At 40.6% G+C, this 13,077-nt stretch overlaps 1 protein-coding gene across 2 annotated transcripts in view; it reads right to left on the reverse strand.

Annotated features, from left to right (window-relative positions):
* Nucleotides 1–13,077, reverse strand: part of ndst3 (N-deacetylase/N-sulfotransferase (heparan glucosaminyl) 3) — a 46,092-nt gene that overhangs the window by 24,427 nt on the left and 8,588 nt on the right. For both annotated transcript variants that reach the window (XM_010769297.1, XM_010769298.1), the window contains exons 3-5: nt 6,084–6,171; nt 4,621–4,775; nt 3,152–3,337 (exon numbers count right to left, since the gene is read on the reverse strand). In XM_010769297.1, coding sequence (XP_010767599.1) covers nt 3,152–3,337; nt 4,621–4,775; nt 6,084–6,171 — 429 coding nt within the window. The remainder of the gene's footprint in view (nt 1–3,151; nt 3,338–4,620; nt 4,776–6,083; nt 6,172–13,077) is intronic.

Genomic DNA, 13,077 nt, shown 5'->3' on the forward strand with positions numbered 1-13,077 from the left:
AGAGAGAGAGAGAGAGAGAGAGAGAGAGAGAGGGAGAAGGCCACCAGAGCCACAGACACTCAGCACTATTTCACCAAACCAATTATCCACAGAGCTATAGCTCAAACTGATATAGTACATTTTAAAAAGAAACGCACACACACACACACACACAGATTCACACACACACACACAGGTATGCATGTTTGCGAGAATGGTTACACACACACACACACACACACACACACACACACACACACACACACACACACACACACACACACACACACACACACACACACACACGTACACACAAGCCCATATCTCAGTGTGATTTGTTCTGATACAGTGGGTCCAGTGGGTGGTTCTCAATCTGCTGACAGAGACACACAAGCACCAATTTTACAGCCTTAAGACAACTTCCTGTCCTCCTTGGAGCAAACAAAGATGGAGCAAGGGGCAGAGAGGAAAGAGATTAATGGACAGAAATTGCAAGAAAAATTGGATGTGAAAAAGTGTGAAAGGTGAGGAATATGGGAAGGTTGTGACTGATGTGCTAGAGTAACTCAGGAAGAGATGAATTATGGGAATCTAAAAGTTCACCAGCTGATATATGGTGAAATGATTTCCTTTTTTAAATTCTGCATACAGGCGCACACATGCACAAGAACACAACTGCTTCTCAGAATAATGTTTCACATCCAAAAGTTTGTTTTCCATTTGTCCTTGCCTCCCATTGCTATTTAGTCAGTGCAGCATGCAATGTCTTGGAGTAATAGATGAACCGCTTCACTATTCCTACACTGTTTTTTCATTGCTCCCGAGACCTACTACATTATATTTAACAGTGGATACTAATACATATTTTTTTATTTCTACAGTGTTGCTGTTGTGTAGCTTTTATTCATGTTTTCATCAGCACATGGTGTTGGCTTAGTTGTTCAGAAGTTCTTTCAAGAGCATTTTTCTGGCTAAAAAGCTGAGTTTCAAATTTCATTCCTGAAACATTTCCCTATACTGCAGCTTTTTATAAAATCTTACAATATTCTACTGCTGATGTGGATAAACATTGCTTTATCATTGCAGTATTCTCAAACCAGAGAATTCGAAAAATATAAATGTGTACATAAAAAGACCTCTGTCTAGTTACGCTTTGTTTCGAGGGACACAGCATATACTGGACACTGCTGAGACCAACATTGGCTGCTAATTCTAATTTATGAACCTGAAGGCCCACTGTGCCTCCCAAAAGTAATTACGACATAACATTTTCCTTTGAGAATTAGAAAACAGCTGACTGAAGTGAAGAGTGTAATACGTCATCTCTTTACTAAACATAAATCTTGCACCAGAGAAGGGCAAAACTGAGAGACCAGGAAAACTCAGCTGATGGAAGCTCACGCTGTGCTTGATCATCATTTTTCCTGGATCTGATTTGCATGTCCTGATTCTCCTACCAATTTGATTTTGGTGCTTTTGTTCCACATTTTCCAAAAAGACGTTATCACAGCACAAACCATTGTATTAAATGTTTTTCGAAAGATTGTAACAACAAAAGCGCCATCATTGGGATGGAAGGTCAACTTGAGAATAATATTTTCTTGGGATTTCATTTTATTTCAGCCTCTATTTTGGCTTCAGCTTTTCTTTGAAAACAAACATTTCTTCTGTAAAACAAAAACATTCTGTTTACCTTCCTGACTTTTTTCTTCTTTTGTTTTCTTTCTTTGTGCACAACATGTAGTTTTGTTAATTGGTTTGTTATGTGATTCAGTGATTCACTACCTTACTATTGATAATGTATAATAACACATTGTAGCCTGTCAAAGTGTCGGCGTGTTATTGTATTGATGATGTAGGATTAAGTGGCTGCCTTTTATGAAGCTGTGATCAAATGTCAAGAAATAAGAGACAAGTTATAGGATTGATTAGTAAATTGACATTGCCGTCAGTTTAAATTGTTTTCCCAGAACCCAGAAACAGCAGAACAACATAGACTGGTAATTTTGGTGTCAGATGTGATTGGTTCTTTTGTCAATGAGGGAGCATTTGTGAACACTGACAAAGAGCCTGACTGACAAGTGAATGAAGATGAGGAGGAGGAGATAAAGAGGGCGGGACAAATACAACTTGCTTAGATGGAAGGGGCGACAGGGGTATTATTCTACTGCTTTCGCAAACTGTGACTGGTGAATCATTTATTGGAGCACAAAAGTGTAAAAATGATTTCATAACTTGATCCGTATTCTACGATACACACCCGGCACATATACAAATGCACACAGATATATACAAACGAAAAGCTAACCCCTTTAACCGCCTTGGATAGCCATTAAATATTAAATCAACAAAGCTGCTGTGAGACGAGGTCAAAAAATACATCACACCTGAACACACACACACACACACACACACACACACACACACACACACACACACACACACACACACACACACACACACACACACACACACACACAGGCACAGCACAGAGACACAGAGGTTACACACCATGCACGGCATCATTGATTTTCTGTTAAGGACCGCAAGAAACAATCAGTAAACAATTTACTATTCAGCAAACAGTTATTTGAATGCAAAAAGATTAAAGTAAATAAAAACTGTTTTTCAAAGTCAGATAATATAATCCAATCAGTTGCTCGTGACTAAATGATTCTGCATTTAAGCTTCGAGGTAGTCTTTCTAAGAATTTACAACTCATCATTTTCATTTTAGATGAGAGAATCAAGTAATTGTTCCGTCATGGAGGGCAAGGACACTACATAATACGCTTTGAGTGTTAGGCTACATTCAAGACCTTTAGTAGAAGTATATTATAAGTCGCACAATACAATTATTTTTGCTTTGACTTATCATTAATAAGTAATTATTGATTACACAATGTAATGGTTATGACTAATGAAACAATATGCGTTAAGATTAACAAATAAAATGAGTTGTTCATCACCAACTACCCGGTAAATAGCTTTGAAGGTGGTTATAAATGTTGTAGGTTGTTCCAAAATATGTCAATGAATCAAATTGCTTTTAAGGTTGAGCATATTTCATTGATTGATTTGTCTGCTATATTCAATAAAACAACCAAAGGCCAAAGACACAAGGCTGATAAAGGGGATGACATGCATCAAAGGGCCTCGGGTAGTGTCCTCACCATGATGTTGTTGTGGATAAAGCCCTTGCGGTAGCGGGCAGGTTTGAGGTGAGGGTACTCTTCAGTGCTGGTGACCTGAATGTTCCACACACGTCTCCACGCCTTGTACAGCTGCAGGTGAACTGGGTACACACCGGAGTGGTGAGGGGCCACAGCGTAGCCCATGTCCACTGGGATGTTGTGCTCCTAGAGATGGAGGACATACATACGCAGAGACATATATGTGAGGGTTATATACATAAACAGAAGTTATGGCGCATTTACAACTCTGACAGAGGACATGGTGGGACATAAACACCGGGCCCAACAGTCTGACCTTGTACAAGAAGCGCCTGGTTTGTGTTTTGTTTGTTACGACGGCGGCCTTCGGGTTGAAAATAGTTTGTGTGAGCATGTGTATGTGTGGGAGTGTGAGGGTGGATGGTGCCGGGTGCATCTTGCAGACTGATGGTGTTGTCCTTCGCTCTGACACACACCTACACACACTGTCAAAGCTAAGCATCAGCGGTCAGGGGATGAGGGAGTGGAATGTGTGTGTGTGTGTGTGTGTGTGTGTGTGTGTGTGTGTGTGTGTGTGTGTGTGTGTGTGTGTGTGTGTGTGTGTGTGTGTGTGTGTGTGTGTGTGTGTGTGTGTGTACAACAGAGGTGAGGGATCACACTTTATGATCGCGTTCACCTTCAACATCATGAACCAACCCCCCTCTCTGCATTGTATGTGCGACAGGGCATGATCCTACAGTTTGGTTGAACTCAGTCACACATCTGCTAACAAAGCAAAGGAAAAGAATGCAGAGGAAGGCTAGAATAACCTGGTGGACTTCAGATAAAACTGGGCTCAGGTGTGCCCATCTGAATAAGTGCATCGCTGCCCAACAGGGATATTAATGTCGTTAGTTTGTTTTTTACAGCGGAGAATTAGCACGACACTCTGTTAAAACATTCTTCTTCGCTGACAGAAATACAACTATTTTCCGAGCACCGGCTCATAAAAAGGAGTTTATATGGAGGTAATTTTCGTTAAGAATGTAATTCAACATATTTGTGCACCTTCAAGACATTCACAGGTTTTCTTTACAGTATTAGCTTGTGAAAACTAAATCAAAACATAAACAATTAGACACAGGAAAGTAATCCAAGTTTACAATTTCAACACCAAACTTTCCGCGCTACAAAATGTTTTTATGCAACATAAACAAAGAAGCATTTTTATATTTCCTGTAAAGTAGTTCATGTAACAAAGTGTATTGTTTGTGTTAGAATAGTTCCAGTGATTTGACCTGCAAACTTCATCTCAGCAATCTGCTGTAGCAAAGGAATAGCAATTACTAACAGCAACAGACGTCCTTGAAGAAAATGCAATCATGGGAAGCGAGCATGATTAAAAGGACACACAAGAACAAAAATGCAACAATAGAACAAACAACTGCAAGAAATGAGTGTGCGTGTCTGAGTGTGCGCATCCATCTCACCAGAGCGAACTCCTTGTTGAGGACCATCTGCTCCAGCAGCGATGACTCGTTGTGGAAGAGGTGAGGCTGCATGTGGCTCCACATGTGGGGGAACCACCAGAACTCATCCACATACTTTAATAGTAAATCGTCTCCCTCGTCCTCCTCCACCGTGCCTGCACACACAAAACCCACACATGGTCACGCACACACAAGGACAAAAGGACATGGAACAATATGTATAAATGCACACTTCATGTAGATAAGGAGCATATTATGGACCTTTGCTATAGACAGCTTCACGGTGGCATGATGGTATATCATCACTAAGCAACTAGGTTGTTTTAAGGTTGGGTTGCTAAATAAGGTGGCGGTCTGATACCATGGTGACAAAAAGTCATGCCATAGCAATAACAGATGCCATGGTAATACGTTCTAGTCCGTATCAGCTATTTCCTAATTATAATTATGTTCAGTCACACATCTATTATTAGTCTTGACTGTATCTTACTCCTGTGTTCTGTTGCTGCAGATTTAGACGCTTTAACTAGAAAATCAATAAAATCTGTCCTTGAAACAACAACAAAGCTTAGAATGCACAGCCGTGTGTCCCCTCATCACACTTACGCCTTAAAGGTTATTTCTTTACTTTTATTATAAAGGTAAGTATAAAATATGTATCGTATTCTTTGTATTTTATTGTACTACAAGCTCTATCAACTTCATTACTACTACTACTATCCTGTCTGACGATTGTCCTGAAAGTATTTTCTTGCTATGGTAAATGTTATTTGGTAGATTAATTAGTGAGGACTTAGGGTGTAAAAGTCTTTATTATATTATAAGAGATGTTGTTAGTGTAAATAAACATGGACTGCAATGCCCATATCTACATTAGAGTAATGTAAGAGACATTTTTTTTACACCGGTACATAATAACATCAATTATAAAGCCATGTTATTTGATGAATATGTTGAAAGTTAGTTGTACGGTTTGTTTAGATACACAACATTGATATCAATTCAATCAACAGTTGACATTTGGACAGTATTGTGTAACCTTTCATGTTTCAAATACAGATTTTCCACACAACCACCTACTGTAAGAGAAATAGTGCTCTTTAGACTTTATCATAAAAATAGATTACTTATATTGAGTAAGCCAACATCATATCATGTTAGATTGGTATATAATTGATGGAGTGTGCTTGGTAAAAAAAAAGAAAAAATTCAAATTCAAATATAAAAAACAAGTGAACAAAAAATGGATAGCTCTTATAAAAGGCAAACTATTTTACCTCTTGTATAAAAACCAACCTAAATGAATAAAGTAATGTGTAGTGAATGTCCTTTATATAAAACATCACTCTAAATAACAAAAACCTTTCTAGACATGTTTTTGAAAGCATATTTATATCTGTTAGAGTTACTGTGTACATTTTACAAGGGTGTGTATATTAAGAAAACAAATACAAAGGACACACCTGTGTGGTAGAACTTCCCGGAGAAGCCCAGGTTGAAGGTGAAGTTGGAGATCTGAGAACGAAGCTGTTTCTGAGTCTCAAGAAGAGCCTGCAGATAGAGAGATGTAGAGAGATGTAGAGAGATGTAGAGAGATGTAGATAGATGTAGAGAGATGTAGAGAGATGTAGAGAGATGTAGATAGTCAGATAGATAGTCAGACAGATAGACAGACAGTTTATCAGGTTTATCTATCCCCAGTCAAAACGTACACGCACAAACACCTGAGACGTCTGATTCAGCTCCTATGCTGTATAATTGAGTGAACTCTGGTCCCAGCTTAGACAACTATCATGATGGCTATGTGGACTCATCAGTGCATATAATATGGTTTGAAAATGGCAGTCACAGACATGCTGTTACACACAGTGTGTCTCATTATTGTGTTCTGTTTTATTTGTGCACCACGTTTTTCCAGTGGCTGTGCCTGTCCTTAAAGTTACCTCAGTCTCTGGGTTTCAATACTTGAATCAGGATTTTCTCCACTTATTTAATGACTTCATTAGTTTACTGGCCTTTAAACAAAGACTCTGTAATGAGTGTTAACTAAAGACAGTTGCACATTGGCACACACACTCACACACACCGACAGTAATGCGAGTTAATGAAGGTCAGTGCATTAGTAGCCTCTGGAGGGTGGACTAATGACCCCCGCACACACTCCTCCCTTCTCATAATTCTCTCCATCCATCCCATAACACTACCAAGTAAAACTGTGCCCCCCCCTCTCTCTCACTCCTCTCCTGCCTCCTTTCTTTCTGATTCTCCCTCTATTCTTCCATCTTCCCGCTTCTGAGAACCTGCAGTCGCCTTTCTGCCCCCCTTCCCCATTTCTCTTCACTCCCCCCCACCCTTTTCTGAACCTCCATCTCTCCCTCGCTTGCTCCGTGAAAATGTCACATTCTCAGGAGACGGGGCTGTTCTAATTTGAAAGGAAGGCTGAAGCAGCATGGAGGAAGGAGCGCTCTCACTCCCTTTCTAAAACACTCTCCTCTTGCTCTTTCCTTTGCGTCTTCTTACTATATTGTTGCACTTTTCACCGTTTTCCCCCTTCCACAGGTATTTTGTTTATTTATGAAACTCTTATAACTCCTTGTGTATTTAGGTCTACACGGTCTTTCTGTTTGGTTATGTGCCACATCACTATTAACAATTTTTGTTATGCTGCTTTTAATCGTTCCCCAGGAACCCTGCCTGATTTATGAGACCTGAGCAGCTGATGTCAGAATAAGGAATCGGTTCCAGGCAGACTCTCACTCTTTCTCTCTCCTCCTATGTGTGTGTGCGTGTGCGTGTGCGTGTGCGTGTGCGTGTGTGTGTGTGTGTGTGTGTGTGTGTGTGTGTGTGTGTGTGTGTGTGTGTGTGTGTGTGTCTGTGCGTCCTAAACTAACAAATAAACAGACACATGCACACAGTGTCTTCATTAGCTCTAATCTAATGGTGTTGAAGATGGCTGCATGCTGACAGATGTGCACAGCTCCCTAATCTGATCCCCTGTCTCCTCTCTTATGACATCCTCTAAATCTTACACACACACACACACACACACACACACACACACACACACACACACACACACACACACACACACACACACACACACACACACACACACACACACACACACACACACACACACACACACAGGCCAATGTGTGAATACAGAGACACAAGATTTAAATTAACTTTATAGCCGACTGCTTTGCATTGTAACTCAATATACAGTACACTCCCCGATGCACTTGGTCGCAATGCATTATTAACGTTTGTTGGTATCTGTAAGACTCAGTGTAGGTGTGTGTCCAAGTGTGCAGTATATTAGTTTAAACACCTCATTTGTATTCTGCTACCTAACACCCATAGCAGAAAACAGAAGAGCCACACAGAGGACCAACCTTTGAGATGCGTCACGGCCACAAGTGACCCTACAGGTGCCTTTGCATGTTTTAGCCCTTTTACTTTCGCAGTGAGCATTTTATCACCTTTATTTCTTTCTTGGGAAAGTTCTATGTTATTGTGCAGCAGTGCCATTGTGAGCAGAGAACAATTGTTAAAGCTCATTTAGCTGACAGATCCAGAGCATCAAAAAGAAAACTCTCAAATTGGCCAGTTCTCACATTAAAGACGTTGTTGTTCAGCAGCCAACGCTCAAATCTTTCAGTGAACAAACAAACAAGGGCCTTCTCTGTTAGTAACCGAATAACTTAATATATGAAACTTTCACAAGCCACAAAATGATAACTGCAATGGATCATCTTTCTCAAGCAAGTTTTAAGTCTCTGCAAAGTCTTTTTTCAAAACATTTATTTTGAATGGCCTACATTTAATAATAAACAGTTTAGTTTTGTACCATATACTGCTGATAAATTGAAAGGACACTACTGACATGTAATCCATTTAAATATTTCAAAACAAGGTTTTTTTATATTTCAGCACTTTCACTTATTTTACCTTTTCAAACTGTTTGAGATTTGATGGTGAATGATGACTTTATTTAACTCTAACCAATAACTGACACTAATATTGTTTTAATGGAAACAAAAACATGTTTTTCTTAACACTAGAACAGCCAACGGGTCAATTTTACTTTAATTTTTGATTGTATGTAACTTTTTTTCAATAGAATATTAAGGTCTCCCAGTCCGTGACTTTTCCTGAAAGGGTGTTATGTAGCACCCTCTGATGTTAAAAATGGTCAATATGAAGAGAGAGAGAGAGAGAGAGAGAGAGAGAGAGAGAGAGAGATAGATGGATAGATAGATAGATATACAGATCAATAGATAAAGAGGGATAGAGAGTGTTTTGTTACCTAAACAAAACACAAGTCTAACACCAAGTGTTTAAATCAGCACTTGTAGCGATATTTTATACTTCATGCTATCTGCACAAACTATATCATATGAAAAGCTGAGAGTCCATATATTCTATTGGTATAAATGTCATCCCTGTGCGATCAAAACTCACTGTTCTGTATGATAAATAAAAGAACATTGTACCTTGCAAATCAATAGCGGGTACATTTTCACTCACATTTGTTCACTCTCATCCAATATCATTCTGTTAGGTGATGCTAATATTCATTTGGACAAAATTAATCTTTCTCTCACTAAGGACTTCATCTCATGCCTGGACAGCTTTGGTCTTCAACAACATGTTGACTTCCCTACTCATTCGAAAGGTCATATTCTGGACATAGTCTGTTGTGCTGGTGTCACTCCCCTAAACTGTTCTGCTGTCTGTCTCCCCTGGTTAGTGCAGTAGTCAACAATTGAGGACAACCTCAAAATCCTTGTAAACTCCAACTTTGGTCCTGAAACTAAAGGACCATTGTCATGTGCTCCTCCCCCCCCACTTCCCACCTTTCTCCCAAAACCCTCTCTTTTGCATTATCGACCCACCAGAGGGGCGTATCGGCACCTTTTAACGCTACGAATACAAATGCCCTTTTATGCTAGTTCCCCTTCCCCCATCTACCTACTTCTTTCCTTACCCGGGTTCCTGTCCGGACCCCCTTGTGGTCCTTACCTCCCCTCCCTACCCTACACTACTAAAAAATTGACTTACTTGACTCATGCCTGGCGCCTCTCTATACTTCACTTTGGTCAGGATCCCCAACAGTCTATTTCGTTACCTACATTCCAGGCCAAGTTCCCTCCCACCTCACCCTTGACCACAGTTCGACGTGACTTTAGTCCTCCTACTCCTGCATTAACAGGGTCTCCATCGACCGTTAGTCCCCAGCCCAAACCCACTAAAATATTCTCTCCGACCAAAGGGAACCGATGATGCACTGCCCCCCGCTTTTTGCCTGGACCTTTTGACAAGTATTTGCAGATAACCAACCCACTCTCACACAAGACCTAGGACACCTACGGGTTATCGATAAAAGATCATTAATAAGTTCGCTCTTGTTCCATCCCAACTCACCCCGCCTCCAAAACTCTACAACCCTAGATCTGTTCAAAGAAATATTGCCACAGCCCTGGGACGTAGAAACTCCCCCTCCCCTGTCTTGGTCTCCCACCCTTCCCCTCCTCAATTATGACCGTCAATAGTCCCCGCGTCACCTCCCCTCCCTCCCGATATTGGGGTCCCTCCTTACCCTCCCCAGTCAACCGTCCACCACCGAACCTTAATGCCTACTAACCTATTAGGCGTCGTCTCCCTCAAGCTTCGGTCCCTCTCATTCTCTCCCCCCCCCACCCCCTGTTTTTTCCTGCCACCTGTTGACCTCAACACTCCAGTCAACGACCACTAACCACAGATAAAAAACACAATTTTTTACTGTAGTCCCTCAACGGCACCCAGTCACCTCCCATTCAAAACACCCCCCCTCCCTTTAGTCCCCCCGCCCTTCACTCAAAACTGGTGGACTCAGAACGTCCCCCCGCGGACCACAACAAGGCGTCGCGTGGTCGCTCATTAAAAACGAGACGGATGTTTATAACCTAAACCGACCCCCTCTCCCGTAGAAAACCTACTACTCTCCCCCACCCCATACCCATGTACAAAACAAAACCGCCAACATGAACCACTCCTCCAGGGCCAAAACGAACTTTTTTCGGAGAAGTGGCCGCCTGGCTGGAAGCCGAAACGTCGACTGGCCATCCCCACCCACTGTCGGGTCCCGTCGCTCCGCCCGTCACCCCTTTACTCTTGTCAGGGCCCCTAAACTCCCCCCCGTTCACCCTTTAAATGTGTCTCAGACCTCTGGTAACACATATGGGTTTTCCATCCTTGCGGTCGCACAAGGCCCCATGTACCCCCACCCCACACCAGCCCTTTTGTCAGTTATGTCCAAACACCTCCAGCCCAATGTAACTACAAAAAACTATAATGCCTCTCTCCCTGTCATCCACGGCACCTGTCAAACTAACAAACTGTCACTGTCTGAATCTTAATTTGCTACTTCTCTCGTAAGCCANTGGAACCATACAAGATGTATTCATTTACAACCCCTACATTAGGAATGTGTGCATATATTACAATTAACACTAGAACCGCCAACGGGTACATTTTACCCGCAGCTGTTTTTTGATTATATGTAACTTTTTTTCCATAACATATTGAAGTCTCCCAGTCCGTGACTTTTCCTTATAGCACACTCTGTTATTAAAAATTGTCAATAGGAAGTCAGATTGAAAAAATCGCCAAAAAAACTGCCGTTTATACCCATATCCGCCAGCGGGTAATATTTACCTCATAGAAAATGCAGCGTAAACACGACGTGTTGCTATAGCAACGCCTTTTGTCTACTGCGGTTCCTTATAAATAGAGAGATAGATAGAGAGATATAGATACTGTAGATATATATATATTGATAGATAGATAGAGAGATAGACAGATATTTATAGATAGTGTAACATCTTGGAGAATACAAGATCTTGGATGACTGAGCTCACGTTGAGGACGTAATGCATGTGTGCAGGTTACGTGCCAGTTGAATAAAGATGGACACTCGAAATGAGAGAAGTAGTCCGCGTCGTCTGTTTATGTAGACAATTATATGTCCATAGAACAGAACATTACAGATAGATCGATAGATAGTTATAGATAGATAGAGAGAGATTGAGAGATTTGTACCTAAACAAAACACAAGTCTAACACCAAGTGTTTAAATCAGCACTGGTAGCGATATTTTATACTTCATGCTATCTGCACAAACTATGTCATATGAAAAGCTGAGAGTCCACAGAATCTATTGGTATACGTTTCATCCCTGTGCGATCAAATTTCACTGTTCTGTATGATAAATAAAAGAACATTGTACCTTGCAAATCAATAGCGGGTAAATGTTACCCGTTGGCGGTTTTAGGTATACAGCGACCTCTGGCGGTTCTAGTGTTAAAGGATGCATTGATCTGTTCTTTTATTATAGGATGATGTTTTGATGAATATTAAAACATACTTATTTTGCCTAGGCACATAGGGATAATTAGTTTAGTTTATTATTAATATTCATCAAAACATCATCCTATAATAAAAGAACAGATCAATGCATNGGGGCTTCATTGTCCCTTAGAGACGGAGCTAGGGTTTTGTCGTATGCTCAGTGCTGTTTTTTCTGTTAAAACATATCACTCCTTTTTTATTGCTGGGGATAGTTTATTTCCACAGTGCTGCCACCTTATGATGAGCCACCGTGGCCCCCTATTATTTTCTATTCTTAAAAGAAAGGCTTCTAAAGACAACACTCAGGTCAGTAAGGGAGGCAGTAAAATGCCACAATTTGCCCAGCACAAGATTTGGGTTTTTTGTTTGGGTGTTGACAAACTATTGATATACCAGTGCTGTGGTTGTGTTTTGAATATTATGCAGTTAAGACAACCCTTTGATGGATATCATCCCCATTAAAATCGCCATTGTCAGTGGTTATCTGCTTTATAGATAAGAGTAGGTGCAGACGGGTTGATCTATTAACATGGTTGCTGACCAATTGAATGGCCTGAACAATCGAAACAGGTAAACCTTTTTATCTCCGGTCTGAAGAACCTGTGAGTGAAATGTTACCGAAGCAGAGAAATGTAGCAACCATACAAATCGCAATGGCTCTTAAACATGCTTACACTACATTTAATTATTTGCAAAACTATTTTTGTTCACTTTTCACACTATCAAAGCCTTTTAACACTAGAAACGCCAGAGGTCGCTGTATACTTAAAACCGCCAACGGGTCAAATTTACCCGCTATTGATTTTGCAATGTTCTTTTATTTATCATGTAGAACAGTGAGTTTTGATCGCACAGGGATGAAACTTATACCAATAGAATCTATGGACTCTCAGCTTTTCATATGATATAGTTTGTGCAGATAGCATGAAGTATAAAATATCGCTACCAGTGCTGATTTAAACACTTGGTGTTAGACTTGTGTTTTGTTTAGGTAACAAAACACTCTCTATCCCTCTTTATCTATTGATCTGTATATCTATCTATCTATCCATCTATCTCTCTCTC

This window comes from Notothenia coriiceps, unplaced genomic scaffold (assembly GCF_000735185.1).
Source record: "Notothenia coriiceps isolate Sejong01 unplaced genomic scaffold, NC01 NC01_scaffold00006916, whole genome shotgun sequence".
In the NCBI taxonomy this organism is placed as follows: Eukaryota; Metazoa; Chordata; class Actinopteri; order Perciformes; family Nototheniidae; genus Notothenia; species Notothenia coriiceps.